Below are 16108 nucleotides of genomic sequence, written 5' to 3' on the forward strand. Positions count from 1 at the left end.
AATTTTTTTTTTTTTTTTTTTTTCTGGCTGACTTAAAGCCAAAAACGCACATTAGGACACCTAAAGAGTTTGGGGTATCCAAGTATGCAAGTGCGCAGGGTCCTCTGACGCTGTTATTTCAATTCCCGCACCTTTCTCACGAGAAACTTTAAAATGAAGGATGTGGCGAGGCTGGAAACTCCTTTTCAAGCTCTGCGGGTTTTACAGCAACAAGGCTGCTGGGGATCACCCTGATGGGTGTTGCCAGGCACCAGCGCCCATCCCGTGGACTAATCCCCCCCAAATCCCGGTAGGAAATGATGTGCCCCAGACAGTCGGTGGCAGCGTGGGTCTGGGTGACCTGCCAAGGGCCTGGCTGTGCCGGAGCCAGTCCCTCGCCCAGCTCTCCAGGAACAGTGTCGCTCTTTGTCTGCGCCGTCTCCCGCCCAGCCCCGGGTGCTGCCCGCCTGGGAATTTCCCTTTTCGTTGAAACCTCCTGCTGCTGCCGGGGGTCACGCTGCGGGGAGCCTTGTCAGGAGCTCTCAGGCAGAGGGGTGTCTCCTGGAGGCTTCAATGAAAAACCTAGAGGTGATGATTTGAAATTTCCTCCAATCCCTCATTTTCTGTCCTTCCAAGTTAAAGTGTGATAAAACCAACCTGGTGTCCATCAAAACCAACAGCCTTTCTAGCATGTTCCCAGGTTTCGAGCCCTGGGCTGGAAATGTGACGATGCTGGTGGTCACCATGCATCGAGGTTGCCCGCCCTGCAGGAGCAGCAGGTGATCTGGCTGACAAAGACCCAGACTGGCACCTTCCACGATGCAGGGTCAGCCCAAGTCCTGCTGGGGTCCCCCAGGGACATTTCCTCGCTCAGCACTTGTCCATGTGCTGTTGGAAGAGCCACCCAATCCCTGCAGGAGCCATTTCATGGAAATCCCTCGTTCCAGCGCTGCGGACCAGGGCCAGGAGACAGGCTCTGCACTTGGAGGAGGGTCAGCGCAGAGCTATACAATTTGGCTTCCCTCTTCCAGATGAAATCAAGCCTGAGTCTTGGAAATCATGAAATACCTGTGACCTGCCATGAGGGGGATAAGGTGTGTTCACCACTCCATGCTCTGCTGGGGTTCGGCTCTTCTGCCCTCCCAAGTTGTTTTTTTTTTTTTTCTTCATTTCCCATGGGGTGGTGTCTTCATTCCTTGTCCTTAACTGTGAAATAGTTGCTTTGATTCATCCTGGTTTCCAGCAGTAATAAAAGCAAAACCTTGAAGATAAAAAGTGTGTCTGAAGGGTGTTTACTTGCCCTCTTTGCAAAACTGCAAGTATTAAACCGGTTTCTTGAGCTGGGAAGGAGAGGTGGGGAAGGTGCCGTTGCTTGCAGCTGACTTACCCCAGTCTGTGACAGTTTTATTTGTTGTTCCTTGCAGACTCTGTGAACACTTGCAAACACCAGAGGTGTTGAACCCAAGGGGCAGGTGCTGTGCTCAGCCCTTGGCATCCTCAGGACACAGCTCTCTGCTGGCTCTTCTCCCCAAAGCAGCTCGGGCGCCTCTTACTCAGGTTTTTTCTTAGTCTTTGCAGCTCGGAGCTGTGGTGTGTGAGTATTAAACATCTCCCACCTTTTCCCTCTGCAGCTCTAGAGGAGAATATCTTGAAAACGGCCACTGCAGGCAGAGCACGAGCTGGGGGCTCTGCCCCTCCAGCTCTGCCCGCTCCCCAAGCCCAGCTCTGCCTCTGCAATGCTGAATCCTTGAGCCAAATGCACCGGCTCTGTGTGGGGGCCAGGGAGGGTTTTTTGGAAGATACCAGCTTGCTTATCCCTCTGGGCAGAGGTAGAGAGGGCGCGGAGGGCTCCAGCACCGCAGGGCATGCAGAGGTTGCAGATCCGTGTGCTGCCAGCATCCTTCCCCAAGCTGCTCGTGCAATCCTAAACTTAGCTCCTGTTTCGAGGACTTTGAATTATGGCAATTTTCAGATCAGCTCGGTGGCGGGAACAGTTTAGTGCGTGACTGATACATGGTGGGTGAATTTATTCCCTGCAGAAATGGTTTGGATGTTTTCGTGGGGTGTTCGAGGCTGAAGGCAGCAGGGGAGCGGGGCCTGGGGGAGCGCGGAGGAGGCTGAAGGTTGATTTTTAAGTCTCGCTGCTGAAGCAGGTGGTGGATTCCTCCAGCTATTGGTGTTGCATCAGGGCTCATCACCTCGTGCCCCGTGTGGTGCCAGCCCCAGTCAAGGGCAAAGCTGGCCCGCTAAAACCCTGCCTTGCTGAGCTGAGCTTGACCCTGGGCTCAGACTCACTGTCAAGAATGTTTTGGGAGAGGGAAGAGCTTGCGAGTCCAAGGTGAGTGTTCCCCGAGCCAGGGCAGAAAACACCAACCTCAGCCTTGTCTGTTCAGTTCAGCATTCTCTGAAGTCGTGCTTTCTTTAGACCTTTCCAATACCTGTTGAATAAAAAAAAATGGGAGAAGGGGGTGGTTTGAGCATCTCCAGTACCCAGGCGAGGAGGGAGGATGTCAAGAAGGGTGACGGTGGGGGGAAACAAAAGCTGATGGAGAAATACCAGCCCCACCCCATCCTCCACCCTCCATCTCCCCCCCCCCCCCCCCCCCTCCCGTCCTTATGTCGGGGGCCTGGATGCAGCCCAGTTTGGGTCCTGGTGAGTAGGGACGTCGTCATACGAGCACTGGGGGGAGGCGATTCCCCCATGCTCAGATAATGGGAAGGAGACTGTGAAGGTGAAGGTCATGAGCCTCCCTCCAGCCTCTGCCTGTCTGTCTGTCCCCTCCCATCATGGGGTCCCTGGTCATAATCCAACCTCTCACTTGCATCCAGGCCGGTGCCAGAGCAGATCAGCCCCCACCTGTTCTCAGGGATGGGGGGGGGATGACGATGTCAGTGTGGGGCTGCCCCACAGCCGGGATGAGCTGGGATATGGGGCTGAGCCGAGCACTCCCCATGGCGTGGGCAGACCCTGCCTGGCAGCCCAAACCGGGTGCCAGACAGGAGCATGAGGCAGAGCAGGGCTGGGGGGGGCAGCAAAGGGTTTTTGGGGACCCCAAGGCAGGGCAAGACCCGTGAGCAAGCTCAGCTGCCAGCGCTGAACTGGGCAGAGAGGGCTTTGGGGTGAGACCCCTCCCAGGGATGCTCCCAGCATGTGACCCACTCCCAGGACAGACAGATGGACAGAGCTGACACTGATTTCCTCCGGAAATGCCGAAAATGGGTTGCCAGTGTGGCTGCGTTTCATGGTCTTTTAATTTGCCTTAAATATTTTGAGTAACTCCCCCAGGAAAACACGCGCCTGGCAGCAGCAGACGGTTCTGCCCGAGAGGAGGGAGCTGCCGCTCGACTTCTTCTGCGAGACTGAAGAGCTGTCACCATCTCTGTCTGTCTGTCCTGCCGCCCTTCATCCAACCCTCTGCTGCTGTTTCTGCCTCTAACGAAGACAAACCTGAGGCAGGTTTGTAGGAAATGTGGTGAAAGCAGACTCGCAAGATGGCTCCGACACCTGCGCTGGGCTCCGCTGCCTTGTCTGGTCCTAAATTTAAGCGCAGGGATGGAGCCCGAGGCGTTAAGGCTCTGCCACGCTTTGCTGCGTGTCCCGGGGGTGTGTGAGTGGGGAGGCTCTGAAATTCACCCCCCGGCACCGACCGTGTCCCTCCTCTCCCTGAAGCTCTGCCCGGGGAGGGTGGCGAGACCCTCCGTCCCCCCTTGCCCACCCAGGTTGACTGCTGGGGGGGCCTGATGTGAGCCGCGGGTGCGGGGAGGGGTGCGGACCCTGCACTGGGGGGGGGACAAAGGCGTGCGGGGAGGTGGGGGCTCTTCCCACACAAAGGCGGTCTGCAGGGAAATGGATGGGCACCGTACCCCAGGCCTGGGGGGGAGCTGCCCCCTCATCCCCTGTGGGATCCAGCACAAGGTGTCCCCCCCCTGCAGCGCTCAGCACCCTGGGGTGTCGCAGGCTGGAGCTCCCAGGGTGTCGATACCCCGAGGGGACACCAGCGAGCAGCCAGTTGACCATAGCTGGTGGCCCAGGCGTGGGAGCAGGGTGTTCCTCCACCCCAGGGCAGGGGGGGGATGCTCCTGGGTGAGGCGCCTCAGGGCTGCAGGGTGACATGGGCCAGAGCCAGACAACCCCCCCGGAGAGGAGGATCTGGGGCTCCGGGACACCAGCACAGGCTGCCCCGAGGGCTGGTGGAGCCTCCAGCCATGGCGATGTGCAAGACCCCACCAGACATGGCCCTGGGCAACCAGCTCTGGGCTTGAGCGGGGGTTGGCCCTGGTGGTCTCCGGGGGTCCCCACCAGCCCCACGGAGCTTCCTGGCTCCCAGGAGCTACTGTGGGTGTTGGAAGTTTCCGTGGGCTTAAGAAGCACCAACCACTTGAGCGTAAACGCTTTGAGCCATCGCTGCCGCGTGCCGGCACCCTGCCCCAGTGCCGGGGAAGGGCTTTGGGTGCAGGATGGGTGCTTCTACCCTGCCTGGGCTCCACCTCCCTGCCCCGTGTGGCTTCCTCAGCACCACCCCCCATCCCCAGGATCCCACCCGTCCTCCCTCGGCCTCTTGCTGCGATGGCGGGGACCTGGCGGAGGGTCCCCCAGAGTCTGGGACCCCGATGCCTCTTCCCGACCCTTTTTCCCGGCTGTCGCGGCCGTGTCCCCCCATCCATCCCGGCGGCCCCTCAGCCGGTCCCCTTGGAAACGCATCCAGGGGCGGAAGCGTGGGGAATATTAAGCAGGTGCAGCCCCTTCAATCCCCCTTTGAGCGGGGACAGAGCGAGGCTTGTTCCTGGCGTGGCGAGCCCGGCCAGGCGCGGTGGCTGCCGAGGGGAGAGGGGACCCCCGGCCCCACTGGCCCCCCCCAGCCCAGCTCCCCCAGTTCCTACACACACGCCCCACGGCTGCGTGGGACGGGGTGGTGTGGGCGAGGGGTGCATGGTGGATAGTGGGGGAGCAGTAGCAGCTGAGCTGATGTGGGTCCCACGCAGGGGCTGGGGGGCACCCGCTGCTCCCCAGGACCCCCCCGGCCCTGCCCGAGCATCCTTCCCCGGCGGGGGATGCGGGAGCAGCATCGGCCGGTGCGTTCCTGCGCCACGGGCGGAGGAGGACACATGGTGACCTTGGAAAGCCTCGGCCAGCCGGGAGCTCACGCCGGCCTCGGGAGGACAAGGTGGCCGCGGGGCGAGCGGTGCAAGGGGCCAGCAAAGGCACAGCCCCTCTGCCGTGCGGCAGGTCCAGGCTGAGCCCCCCCCAGCAGAGGTGGGATTCCGGGCAGCGATGGTCTGGGTGTCCCCCGGGTTGGTGGTGGCACCCGCAGGGTTTGGGGGTGCCCCGGCTCTGGCAGGGACAGGAGGGAGCGTGAGTGTCCCCCCCCCACGTGGCTTCAGGCAGCGCAAAGGCAGAACACGAGGCCAGGGGGGTCCCTGGGGGGGTCCCGGGGGTCCCCTCCACACCCCTGCACCCATGGTCGTGTGCATGCCTGTGTGTGCTTGTCTGCTGCCCTGGTGTGCGTGCCGTGAGGCTGCTGCCTGCCCGCTGCCTGCCCACTGCTGCCTGCTGCCTGCCCGCTGCTGCCCACTGCCTGCTGCCTACCCACTGCTGCCCGCTGCCTGCTGCCTGCCTGCTGCTGCCCGCTGCCTGCCCACTGCCTCTCTGCTGCTGCCCGCTGCCTGCCCACTGCTGCCCACTGCTGCCCGCTCTTGCCCACTGCCTGCCCGCTGCCTGCTGCCTGCCTGCTGCTGCCCGCTGCCTGCTCGCTGCTGCCTGCTGCTGCCTGCTGCCTGCCCGCAGCCCCTCCGGCCTGGCCCTGGCCCCATTACTAGGCCTGTCACGTCCCCGCGACTTCTCCTCTGCTCGATCCAGCCGCTGTGTCAGCTCGGCCTCCCTGCCTGGAGCAGCCCCCCCTGCCTGCACCCCCCTGCCTGCACCCCCAGCCTGTTGCAGAGAGCCCAGGTCACGGTTCATGGCACGGGCAATGGGGGCCGTGCGGGCAGCCGGTGGCACCTGGCCCAGTTTGGCACTGGGAAGCAGCACCGTGGCCATGGGGTGCCCACCCGAGGGGGGGGGGGGGGGGGTGAGGGCTGACCCTGAGGGGGTCTGAGCGGCTGCAGCCCCCCCCTCCTGTGCCACAGCCCTGCAGTGACCCCAGGGAGGTGGCTTCACCCCAGGATTTTGGTGCTCTGGCCTCATGTCGCTGCTGCTCGGGGGGGGGGCCTCCAGCCCAGCTCCCCCCCACCAGGGCTGTGTGTGAGTGGGGGGCTTGGGGGGGCAGCATGGGGGTCCCCCTGAACCAGCTGAGGATGCTGGAGGAGGTGGGTCCTGGTACCGGTGCAGGGATGGCCCCCCCCGTGCAGGAGCAGTTTCGGGGGGGGTTAATGAGAAATCCTGGTGCTGGGGGGGGGTCCCAGTGCAGAGGTGCCCCCCCATGCCCGAATGGTTTTAGGGGGGCTCAGTGAGAGGTCCCGGTGCTGGTGGGGTTGCAGGGGGATGTCCTGATGCTGGTGCAGGGATGCCCCCCCCCCCATGCAGGAGCAGTTTTGGGGGAGGTCAAAGAGGGATCCTGGTGCAGGGGGGGTGCAGGTGGGGGGGTCGCAGTGCAGGGGTGCCCCCCCCCCCCCCATGCAGGAGTGATTTTGGGGGAGGTCAAAGAGGGATCCTGGTGCAGGGGGGGGGTTGCAGTGCAGGGGTGCCCCCCCCCATGCAGGAGCGGTTTGGGGGGGGTGGTGGTGAGTGAGGGATGCTGGTGCTGAGGGGGTGCGGGGGGGCCCCAGTGCTTGCGCAGGGATGTCCCCCGCGTGCAGCAGCAGATTCGGGGGGGTGTCAATGAGGAGCCCTGTTGCTGGAGGGGGGGGAACCTGGTGCAAGGATAACCCCCGTGCAGGAGCAGTTTGGGGGGGTCAGTGAAGGATCCCGGTGCTGGCGGGGTGGGGGGGGGGGGATGCCCCCCATGCAGCAGCAGATTTGAGGCGGGGGGGGGGGATGCCGGGCTGGATCCCCCGGCGGTGTTTGGGGAGGGGGGGTGGTGTCCCCCGAGGATGCCGAGGCGGGCCGGGGGGGTCCCGTGGCCGCGTCCCGGTGCTGCCGTCGGCCTCCCCCCAGTCCCGCGGGCGGAGCCGGTGGCTCCCGCCCGCCCCCAGCCCGGCCCGGCCCGGCCCCCCCCTCCCCGGAGCGGCGGCGGCGGGCGGCGCGGGGCGCGGGGCGCGGGCGGAGCCGCTGCCGGTGCCGGTGGCGGAGCCGGGTCCCTCCATGCCGCCATGGCCCCCGCGGCTGCCCGGCCCCGCACCGCCCCGGCCCTGGCCCTGCTGCTGGCGCTCGGTGCCCTCGGTACGTACCGGGGGATGGGGGGGGGGGGCTGCGCCCCGGGAGGGGGCCGGATCCTGCACCGGCGGGGCGCCCGGGTCCCCCGATCCTGGCGCGGGCGGGGGCCCGTCACCTGTAGGGGGGGGGGGCGGATCCCCGCGGGGGGGGGCTCCGCGGTCCGGGCAGGGGCTGCATTCCTCTGCAGGCACCGCGGAGGGGGGGGGGCATCCCCTTGGGAGGGGGCTGGATCCCTTAGAAAGGGGCTGGATCCCCTCGCAGGGAGCTGCGTCCTCTTGTGGGGGGGGGGGCTGGATCCCTTTGAGGGGCTGGATCCCTTGGAGGGGGGGGGCTGGAGCCCGTTATGTGTCTGGGGTGCAGCTGCAGGGACCAGAGGAGGGCTGGATCCCCTCGCAGGGGGGGCTGGATCCCCTTGCCGGGGGGCTGGATCCTTCGGGGGGGGGCTGGATCCCCCTGTGTGATGGGGTGCAGCTGCAGGGACCAGAGGAGGGCTGGATCCCCTTGGAGGAAGGACTGGATCCCCTTGCAGGGGCTGGAGCCTCTTGTGATTATGGGCTGCACTTGCAGGCACCAGAGAGAGCTGGATCCCCTTCTGAGGGGGCTGGATTCCATTGCGGGGGGGGGCTGGATCCTGTTGCAGGGGCTGAATGCAGTTGTGTGTACGGAGCGCACTTGCAGGACCCGGAGGGGGGGCTGGATCCCTTGCAGGGGGCTGGATCCCGTTGTGGGGGTGGGCAGGATCTGGCTACAGGGGGCTGGATCCCATTGGGGTGGGGCCGGATCCCGGTATGTGTTCAGGGTGCAGCTGCAGGAACCAGAGGAGGGCTGGGTCCCCTTGCAGGGGGGGCTGGATCCCTCTGAGGGGGGCTGGATCCCCTTGCAGAGCGGGGGCTGGATCCCTCTGAGGGGGGCTGAAAGCCCTTGCAGGGGGGGCTGGATCACTCTGAGGGGGGCTGGATCCCTCTGAGGGGGGGCTGGATCCCCTTGCAGGGGGGGCTGGATCCCTCTGAGGGGGGGCTGGATCCCCTTGCAGGGGGGGCTGGGTCCCCTCTGAGGGGGGCTGGATCCCTCTGAGGGGGGGCTGGATCCCCTTGCAGGGGGGGCTGGATCCCCTTGCCGGGGCAGGAGAGGCTGGTTCCCTTGCAGAGCAGCTGGGGGGCCTGGGCCGGGGGCAGCCTGGCTTGCGGGGGGGCTGTGCTGTGGTGGGGGGGCTGTGTCGCAGTGAGGGAGAGGTCACAGAGTTGGGGTGACGACAGGAGCTATCGTGGGTGCAGCGGGACCCTCGGAGCTGGCGGCTGTGGCAGGGTTTGCCCCTTTGGTCCCCAGGAGAGGCTGTAAAAGACTCGGGGTGCTCCCCCCCGCCCATGGTGACGGTGGGTGTGAGGACGAGCAGGCAGGGACCCAGGCTGCCACGGCCTCCCTGGGGTGCGGGGGCACCTCTGACACGTCTTTCTCTCCTTGTCCCCCTCCAGCATCCGAGTGGCCCCCCCAAAATGCCAGCGAGGCCGAGGGGAGAGGCTGGGAGGGCTCCCTGGAGAGCAGCCCCCCACAGTGGGACCCGGCGAGCAGAGACCCCCCGGGGGGGCCCAGCAACGGCAGCAGCCCCGGGGGGGCGGCGGTGGGCAGTGAGCCCCCAGTGGGACCCCAGCTAGAGCCCCCCGGGGGGGTCACGGCTGCCACCACGGACCCGGTGGCGATGCCGGAGGGGTGCGCGGGGTGCGCCGGGGAGGGCGACGCCAGCGCTCTGCCCCCCAAAACCGGCTCGGCGGAGGACGGCCAGGCGGCCGTGACCTGGCCCGGTGATGGGGGGACGGTGGTGGTGGCACTCGGCAGCCCCGAGGAACCGGGGAGCGGCGAGCGGCCCACGCAAGCCTCCCTGTCCAGCCCGGGGGTTTTTGGGGGGCTCACGGCCGCCCCGCCGAGCCCCCCTGGCCCGCAGCTCACCACCGACTCAGCTGAATCCGACCTGCTGGTGGCGGCTGGGGGCTCGGCCGCGCCGCGGACCCCCGTGCTGGGCGACCCCAGCCCCGTGCCCGGTGCCGTGGGGGACTCGGAGCGTCCCCCCGACCTCTGGGTGGCCGCATCCAGCCCGGCCCCGGCGCAGGGGGCTCACGGCCGGACGGATCTGACCTGGCTGGAGGCGGAGGAGCCCATCACCGCTGCCCCGGGCCCGGCCGAGCCGCCGGCTGACCGGACGGCCTCGGAGATCATCGATGTCGACTATTACGACCTGTTTGAGGGGGGCGAGGGACTCGGGGGCTTCCCCGGGGGCGGCCAGGGGGCGGCCGGCTCGGCGCGGCGTCAGGAGCCGGAGGGGGTGGCCACGCCGTGGGCCCTCCACGAGCTCTACGACGACTTCACGCCCTTCGACGAAGCCGATTTCTACCCCACCACCTCCTTCTACGCCGACGGGGATGAGGAGGACGAGCTGGAGGAGGATGATGAGGAAGAGGAGGAGGAGGAAGAGGGGGGGCTGGAGGACGAGAACAGCTACCGGCCACCCGCTTCAGCCGTGCCCGGTGCCCAGCCGGTGCCACGGGACCCCCGACCCACCAGCCGCCGCGACATGGCCCTGCCGCAGCCCTCCGGCGTGGCGGGGGGCAGCCCCACGGCACGGCCGCGGCCGGGGGAGCGGGGCCCGCCGGAAAACGGCACCGAGTGCCGGAGCGGTTACGTGCGGCACAACAGCTCCTGCCGCTCCGTCTGCGACCTCGTCCCCAGCTACTGCCACAACGGCGGCCAGTGCTACCTGGTGGAGAGCCACGGGGCCTTCTGCCGGTAAGGGACGGGGACCCCAGGTCTTGTGGGGACATGGGGGGTGCATGTGGGGGCTCTCCATCCCTGTGCGCCCCACCCCTGGGCTCTCCGTCCTTGTGCACCCCATTCCCAGGCTCCCCATCCCCTGTGCACCCAGCCAGGTCCCTTTGCCCCCGCAGCCCCATCCTGCCAGGGCACAGAGGGGCTTTCCTTGCCCCCCCGGCCCCGAGCAGGAATTAGGTCAGGGCCGTGCAGCCGAGGCTCCAGGGCCTCCGTGCTAATCGGCCCCGGCAGATTGCGCCCGGGGAGGGCCAATGCCGGCTGTGCCGTACGACTCGGCACGCGTCATGTGGCTGGCGCCGAGCCCGCCCGCACAGGGGGACACGGGGGTGTGGTGTGACAGGGCCGTCCCACACCCCACCAGCCACCCTGCTCCCCACCGCCACCGGGACTGCGCGGGGCTGGGAGCTGGGAGTGTGGGACGCAGGGGATGAGCATCATCTGGGGGGACCCCAACCCCGCTCCTGGCATCCTCCACTGTCACTCATCTCACTTGGCCACGGTGTTTGGGGGGGGTCACCCCTCTCAGGGTGGCTCTTGGGGACCCATTAACCTCATCCCCTGTAATCTCCCTGATTACAGTTGCCCCTGTATGGACGGTTTTTGGGGTGGGGGGTCCCTAACCGCGTCCCCTTGCAGGTGCAACACGCAGGACTACACGTGGCACAAGGGCACGCGCTGCGAGGCCATCGTCACCGACTTCCAAGTGATGTGTGTGGCCGTGGGCTCAGCCGCCCTCGTGGTGCTGCTGCTCTTCATGCTCACCGTCTTCTTCGCCAAGAAGCTCTACCTGCTCAAGACGGAGAACAGCAAACTGCGCAAGACCAAGTGAGTGGCATCGGGACGGGGCTGGCACCCCTAAAACCGCTGCAGGGTGGCACCCCGGCAGCTGTGGCGATTTGGGTGGTCTCAGCTCCTGGCAGCAGCACCCAGGGCTGGATGTGGTCCTGTCCCCCCGCACAGTGTCATCAGGACCCCCTACGCCGATGGGGACAAGGTGACAGTGGGTGGGAAAGCTCACGGAGGTGGGTGGCCTGCGGGGACGTGGCTTGTGGCTCCTGCTCCATCGTTAATCCTTTAAAAGCTGCTCCTGACTGGCACCAGTTAATCTGCTGCGCTGGGAGCCGGGGCCACCGACTGGGCTCGCCATGCTGCCCAGGGGCCACCAGAGATGGTCCCCACTGTGTCCCTGGGGACAGGGCTGGGGGGGGAACAGGGCGAAGGTTGGGGTCACCACCCCCACCCCAGCAATTGCTGCCCACTTCCCTGGAGCCCAGGAGGAGAAAGCCCTCCCAGCCTGGGTCCCTAACGAGCTGTTAATTAGTGTTTGGAATTGCCAAGTCTAATTAGCAGCGGAGCTCCCTGCCAGCCCATGGGTCTCCCTCTCAGGCCCTGGGACCGTGTGGCTCCTGCCTGCCCTAGGCTGCCCTCACCGCTCCCCTGCCTGCGCCTGCCGGCACCTTCCCAGACCTGGGGGCATTTAGCCCCAAATCCCCAGAGCTGGGGGCATTTAGCCCCCAGATCTCCGTCCCTGGGGATGTTTAGCCCCCAAACCCTATATCTGGGGACATTTAGCCCCCCAAATGCCAGAGCTGGGGACATTTAGCCCCCAAGCCCCCAGATCTGGGGCTATTTTAGCCCCAAACCTCCATCCCTGGGGATATTTAGCCCCTAGACCTAAATGCCTGGGGGCATTTACCCCCCCAACACCGGCTTCACCCCAAAACGTGGCCAGGGGTGCAGGGGGTGCTCGGTGGCACCCCCAGTCTCACTGCCATGCTCTCCTCTCCCCCCCGGCAGATACCGCACCCCGTCCGAGCTGCACAACGACAACTTCTCCCTCTCCACCATCGCCGAGGGCTCCCACCCAAATGTAAGGAGGCTTCGCGGCGCTGTTCCCCCCATCCTGCTTGCTGTCCTACCCTTGTCCCTCTGTCCGGTGACGTCTCGTCTGTCCCCCCTACCCATTGTCCTGGCACCGCCTGTCCCCGTCCCACCACGGCCACCGCTCTGTCCCCTCGCTGTCGGGTCCTGCCATGCTGCATCCTGCCGCGACGACCCAAACCGGACCCAGGCCAGGCGGGGAGTCGGTGTCACTCCTGCCCCGTCCCCTCCTGCCCGCGTGGCACCATCCAGAGTTACCCGGTGGCTTTGGCTCCGTGTGCGGGTGGCAGGGGCGGCTGTGCCGGCATTTTCAGGGAGGGGACAGCCGGTGCGATGTGGTTCTGGCAGACGATGCTCCCGGGCTGTGGCGGCGCTGGGGCAGGAGCGGCGGACGACGGCCGGCAGCGGCAGGCGATGCTGGAGGACGAAACGCTCCGGGATGCTGCTGGCGTGGTCAAGATGCAGCCGCTCGTGTCCCCCCAGGGCTGCTCTTCCAACCTCGTGTCTTTCGAATCGAAACAGAGGGAAGCGAAGGGCTTTGCCGAGCGCGAGCTGGAGGAGGAGGAGCGTGGGTCCCTCTAGCCTTTGCTGTAGCCCCGAGCTGATTTTTCCCTGGTTTCCAACTGCCTTTAGCAGCCGTAGTGGCTGCTGCTCTTGGCCCAGCCACCCTGGCAGGAGGCTCCTGGCGACATCTCGCTCCCCGCTGCGGAGAGGATGAACCTTGGGATGAATTCGGTGCCGCTCCCTGGCATCTCGCTGGGGTCTGAGCCACCCTTCGTCCCCTCTGGGATGCCGAGGGCTCGGTCCTACAGCGGCACATGGTGCCCAGGACACAGCGCACTGAAGATGCGGAGGGGACAGCCGGGTCAACACCCCCGGGAAAGGGGTTTTTGGGGACATGTGGTGCAGCCCCTCCGCTGGGCAATGAGCTCGGTGCCCCGGCAGCGGTGCCCATCCTGCGGGGTTTGCCGTGGCGCCGATGGCACAAGCCCCGGCCTGGCCGGGGGCTGCTCTCAGAGTCACTGCCCAGAAGATGGAGGTTTCCCATCCTCGTATGAGGTGTGTGACACCGGCCCTTGGGGATCTCCATCCCTCCGCTGCTTCCTGTGCGGCACCGGGACCACCATAACCGCTACGATGCCAGTGGATGCCTCACCGCCATGGCCCATCCCACCCTCACAGCCCCCACGCCAGGGCTCATCCTGCCCTGCCAGCACCAACAGCGATGCCGGCATGGACGTTACCCAACACAGCCAGAGCTTGGCCCCCGTGCTGGGTGGGCCATGCTCCCCACGGATGCGGGAGAAATTCGGGGTGCAGCCCATCCCCACGGGAGGATGCTCCGGGCAGCCGTGGGGGGACGTTGGGAAGAGGCATCCACAGCTTTGCCGCTGCGGATCTGGCCAGCGGCACGGCGGGGCCAGCTGTACGCTAACGAACCGCAATAAATCCAACCCCTCGGGCCTCCTGCCAAGCGCCGCTCGGGGAGTTGCTAATTGTCGTGGGGATGATGAGACGAGCCGGGCTGGAAATGGGAAGAGAAATTTGGGGGGGGGGGGGGGGGGGGGGGGGGATGGACACAGGGGATGGTGGGCGGGGATGGAGGGGTGATGGGTGGGATGGCTGCTGTGGCCAGTGCGGCTCTTGGGTGCTGTTGGCGAGCAGCTTTGGGTGCTGGAGGCACACCAAGGTGGGGAACTCATGGTGGGGAATGGCAGTGAGTCACCGCAGACTCTCTCCCACCGTGGTGTGAGCTCCACGCTCCCCCCATGCTCAAATGCGCGCTTGGGGGGGTGGGGGGTTACGACACGTTTGTATTCAGCTTTGGGCAGCCCCGCCTGGCTCGGGATGCTGGGTTGCCGGCAGGGACATCAGTGCCTTCACCCGGTCCCCGCTGCGGGTCCCCCCCCATTGCCACGGTGTCCCCCACGGCACGGTGATCTCCTGACCCCCCCATCTCTCCTGGCAGGATGACCCCAGCGCTCCCCACAAGCTGCAGGATTCCCTGAAATCCTGCCTGAAGGACGAGGAGCCATTTAACATCCACAACTCAACGTCGCCCAAGCACGACGGCGGCAAAGGGGAGCAGGACGGCGGCGAGCTCAACTGTCTGCAGAACAACCTGACGTGAGGAGGGGAGGAGGAGGAGGAGGCGAGAGCGGGAGCCAGCCCTCCCGTCCCCTGCTGTACAAATCTCCGGTCTCCTCCCCATCCGGTATCTCTTTTTTCCCCGCTCCGTGGCATGCTTTGGTGTGTTTTGTACAGAGGAAAACAAAAATTAATTAATAATAATACAAAGCCAAAGGCTGTAAATGGTCTTTGGCCGCGTCGTGTCGTGGGGGTGTTTGGTTTGTGCTCCGTGTCTATCGCTTGGGTTAGTTCAGCGCTGTGATTTCTAAACCTTTGCCGTTCCGCAACTGACTTTTTTTGTACTTTACCCCACTTTTTTTGAAATACAAGTAAAAACAACAAAAAAAAAAAAAAGAAGGAAGATCTTGAAATAAAACTTTTTTTTTTTTTAAAGTTAAGCCTCTTGCCGGTGCCTGCGATCTCCCGACACAGACACAGCAGGTTCGGTCTCTGCTCCCCTGGGTCCCATCTGAGCGTCACCCAGGGCGGGTGGTGGGTGCCTGGTCCCCCCTCCCTGCCCTCCCCAGCTTTGCCAAGCCAGGGGTGCAACACGTCCCACCGGAGCGGGGATGCTGTGGGGTGCTGCCATCCCAGACACGCTCGGGTGCAGATGGGACACCCCAGGATGTTTAGCAGAGGTGCCTGGGCTGCACCCTGCTCACAGGGTCTTCTCCATCCCCGTCCCCATCACGGCGTCCCCCCACAAAGCGTGGGTGCCCGGGAGGGTGTAGCCATCACCGACAGCGTGCTCCCAGCCACCTCCTGCCCAAACAGCCTCTTTTTGATGGAGCTGCCCAGGATGTTAGTGGAATTTAGGGTTCTGCAGCCGAAACACCCCAGGGTTATCACACCCCCCCCCAGCTCCTCGTTTCCATCCAGCAGCTTTGGTGATGCTGGCCCGGCTCCTGCCAGTGTAAATCAGCAGCAGCCCCCCGATTGCCATCACCCTGCCCTGGGACTGAGCGTGGCGGTGAGCCAAAACTCACAGCTCCTCGGGAGAGAGGAAATGAAGCAATTAATCAACATACAATATTAAGCGTGCCGCGCGTTAGGGATGCAGCTGGCGATCTCCCCGGGGCAGGTAGGAGCTAAAGCTGCAACTCAGCGTGTTTTAGACATTCCCGATGCTTTCGGTGAGCTGATAAATAATTAATTCTCAGCTCACTCGATGAGATTAAAAAATGAGGAGTGGTGGTAGGAGCCAGCAGACGATCCTGGGAGTCACGCAAAGTGGAGCAAGCGGCTGACTGGCACCACTGGGGCTTTGGTTTTTGTCGTTCCCTTTCCAGCGTGGAGCTGCACAACAGGTAAAACCGTGGATAAAGGACCAGGGACAGCACGGACACAGCAATAAAAGATGGTGGGGGCCAAGCCCAGGGGGAAGAGCGATGGGTTGGGGAGCTGGAGCCTGGCTGAGCAGAGATGCTGATGCCCGAGAAAGGCTCGTGGAAAGGCAGGCTGTCCTGGCATGGGCAGAGGCTGGGCATGAGCTTCCCTTGGGACTGGGCATGAGGGAAAGGGAGCCGGAGCAGGATGAGCACCGCTGTGACAAGAAAGAGAGGCCCCGTGCTTGCGTACAAGGAGCGAGGGGAGAAGGAATGGTCATGGGCATGTGTAAGGAAGGTGATGTTGGAGGGGATGGGGAATGCCACAGGGCTGTGGGTGAGAAACGCCTGCGGGGCTGTGGGGAAGAGGAGGGAAGGGGCACCGCAGGGATGAGGGAGGCCATCCCACATCTCCAGTTGCCCTTAGAGGGAGTTGGTGGAGCTGGATGCAGGGAGACACAGTGTGAGATGGGGTGACCGAGGAACGAGTGCAACCGGTGAATGTGTGGCTGCACAGGGAGCTCTGGAAACTCTCCACTCCTCGCTGGGATCCTTCCTGACGGCACTGTGGGTCCAGCCAGACATTGCCTGGGGAGAGAAGGAAATCTCCTTCGCGGGAAGAAGCAGCCAGCATAATGGTGGTCTCTCGGCCAGACAAAGA

The 16108-nt window shown here is 64.8% G+C and overlaps 1 protein-coding gene across 3 annotated transcripts; it reads left to right on the forward strand.

Moving 5' to 3' along the window:
• The first annotated feature begins 7162 nt into the window (after positions 1–7162).
• On the forward strand, positions 7163–14515 carry CSPG5 (chondroitin sulfate proteoglycan 5). Of its 3 annotated transcripts, none has more exons than XM_074844729.1 (5): positions 7163–7297; positions 8764–10069; positions 10748–10936; positions 11909–11981; positions 13962–14515. In XM_074844729.1, the coding sequence occupies exons 1-5, from the start codon at positions 7228–7230 to the stop codon at positions 14121–14123; spliced, it is 1800 nt and encodes a 599-aa protein (XP_074700830.1). In that variant the 5' UTR covers positions 7163–7227; the 3' UTR covers positions 14124–14515. The 3 variants fall into 3 exon arrangements, with proteins under 3 accessions (XP_074700830.1, XP_074700809.1, XP_074700820.1); XM_074844708.1 differs by lacking the exon at positions 13962–14515 and adding an exon at positions 12307–13466; XM_074844719.1 differs by lacking the exon at positions 13962–14515 and adding an exon at positions 12341–13466.
• Positions 14516–16108: the final 1593 nt, after the last annotated feature.

The sequence above is a fragment of the Strix aluco genome, chromosome 1, assembly GCF_031877795.1.
Source record: "Strix aluco isolate bStrAlu1 chromosome 1, bStrAlu1.hap1, whole genome shotgun sequence".
Lineage (NCBI taxonomy): Eukaryota > Metazoa > Chordata > Aves > Strigiformes > Strigidae > Strix > Strix aluco.

Coding starts and splice junctions, on each gene's coding strand:
- CSPG5 (XM_074844708.1), top strand. CDS start 7,228: ATGGCCCCCGCGGCTGCCCGGCCCCGCACCGCCCCGGCCCTGGCCCTG. Junction 7,298..8,763: donor GCTGGCGCTCGGTGCCCTCG/GTACGTACCGGG, acceptor GTCCCCCTCCAG/CATCCGAGTGGCCCCCCCAA. Junction 11,982..12,306: donor CCGAGGGCTCCCACCCAAAT/GTAAGGAGGCTT, acceptor CGGCATTTTCAG/GGAGGGGACAGCCGGTGCGA.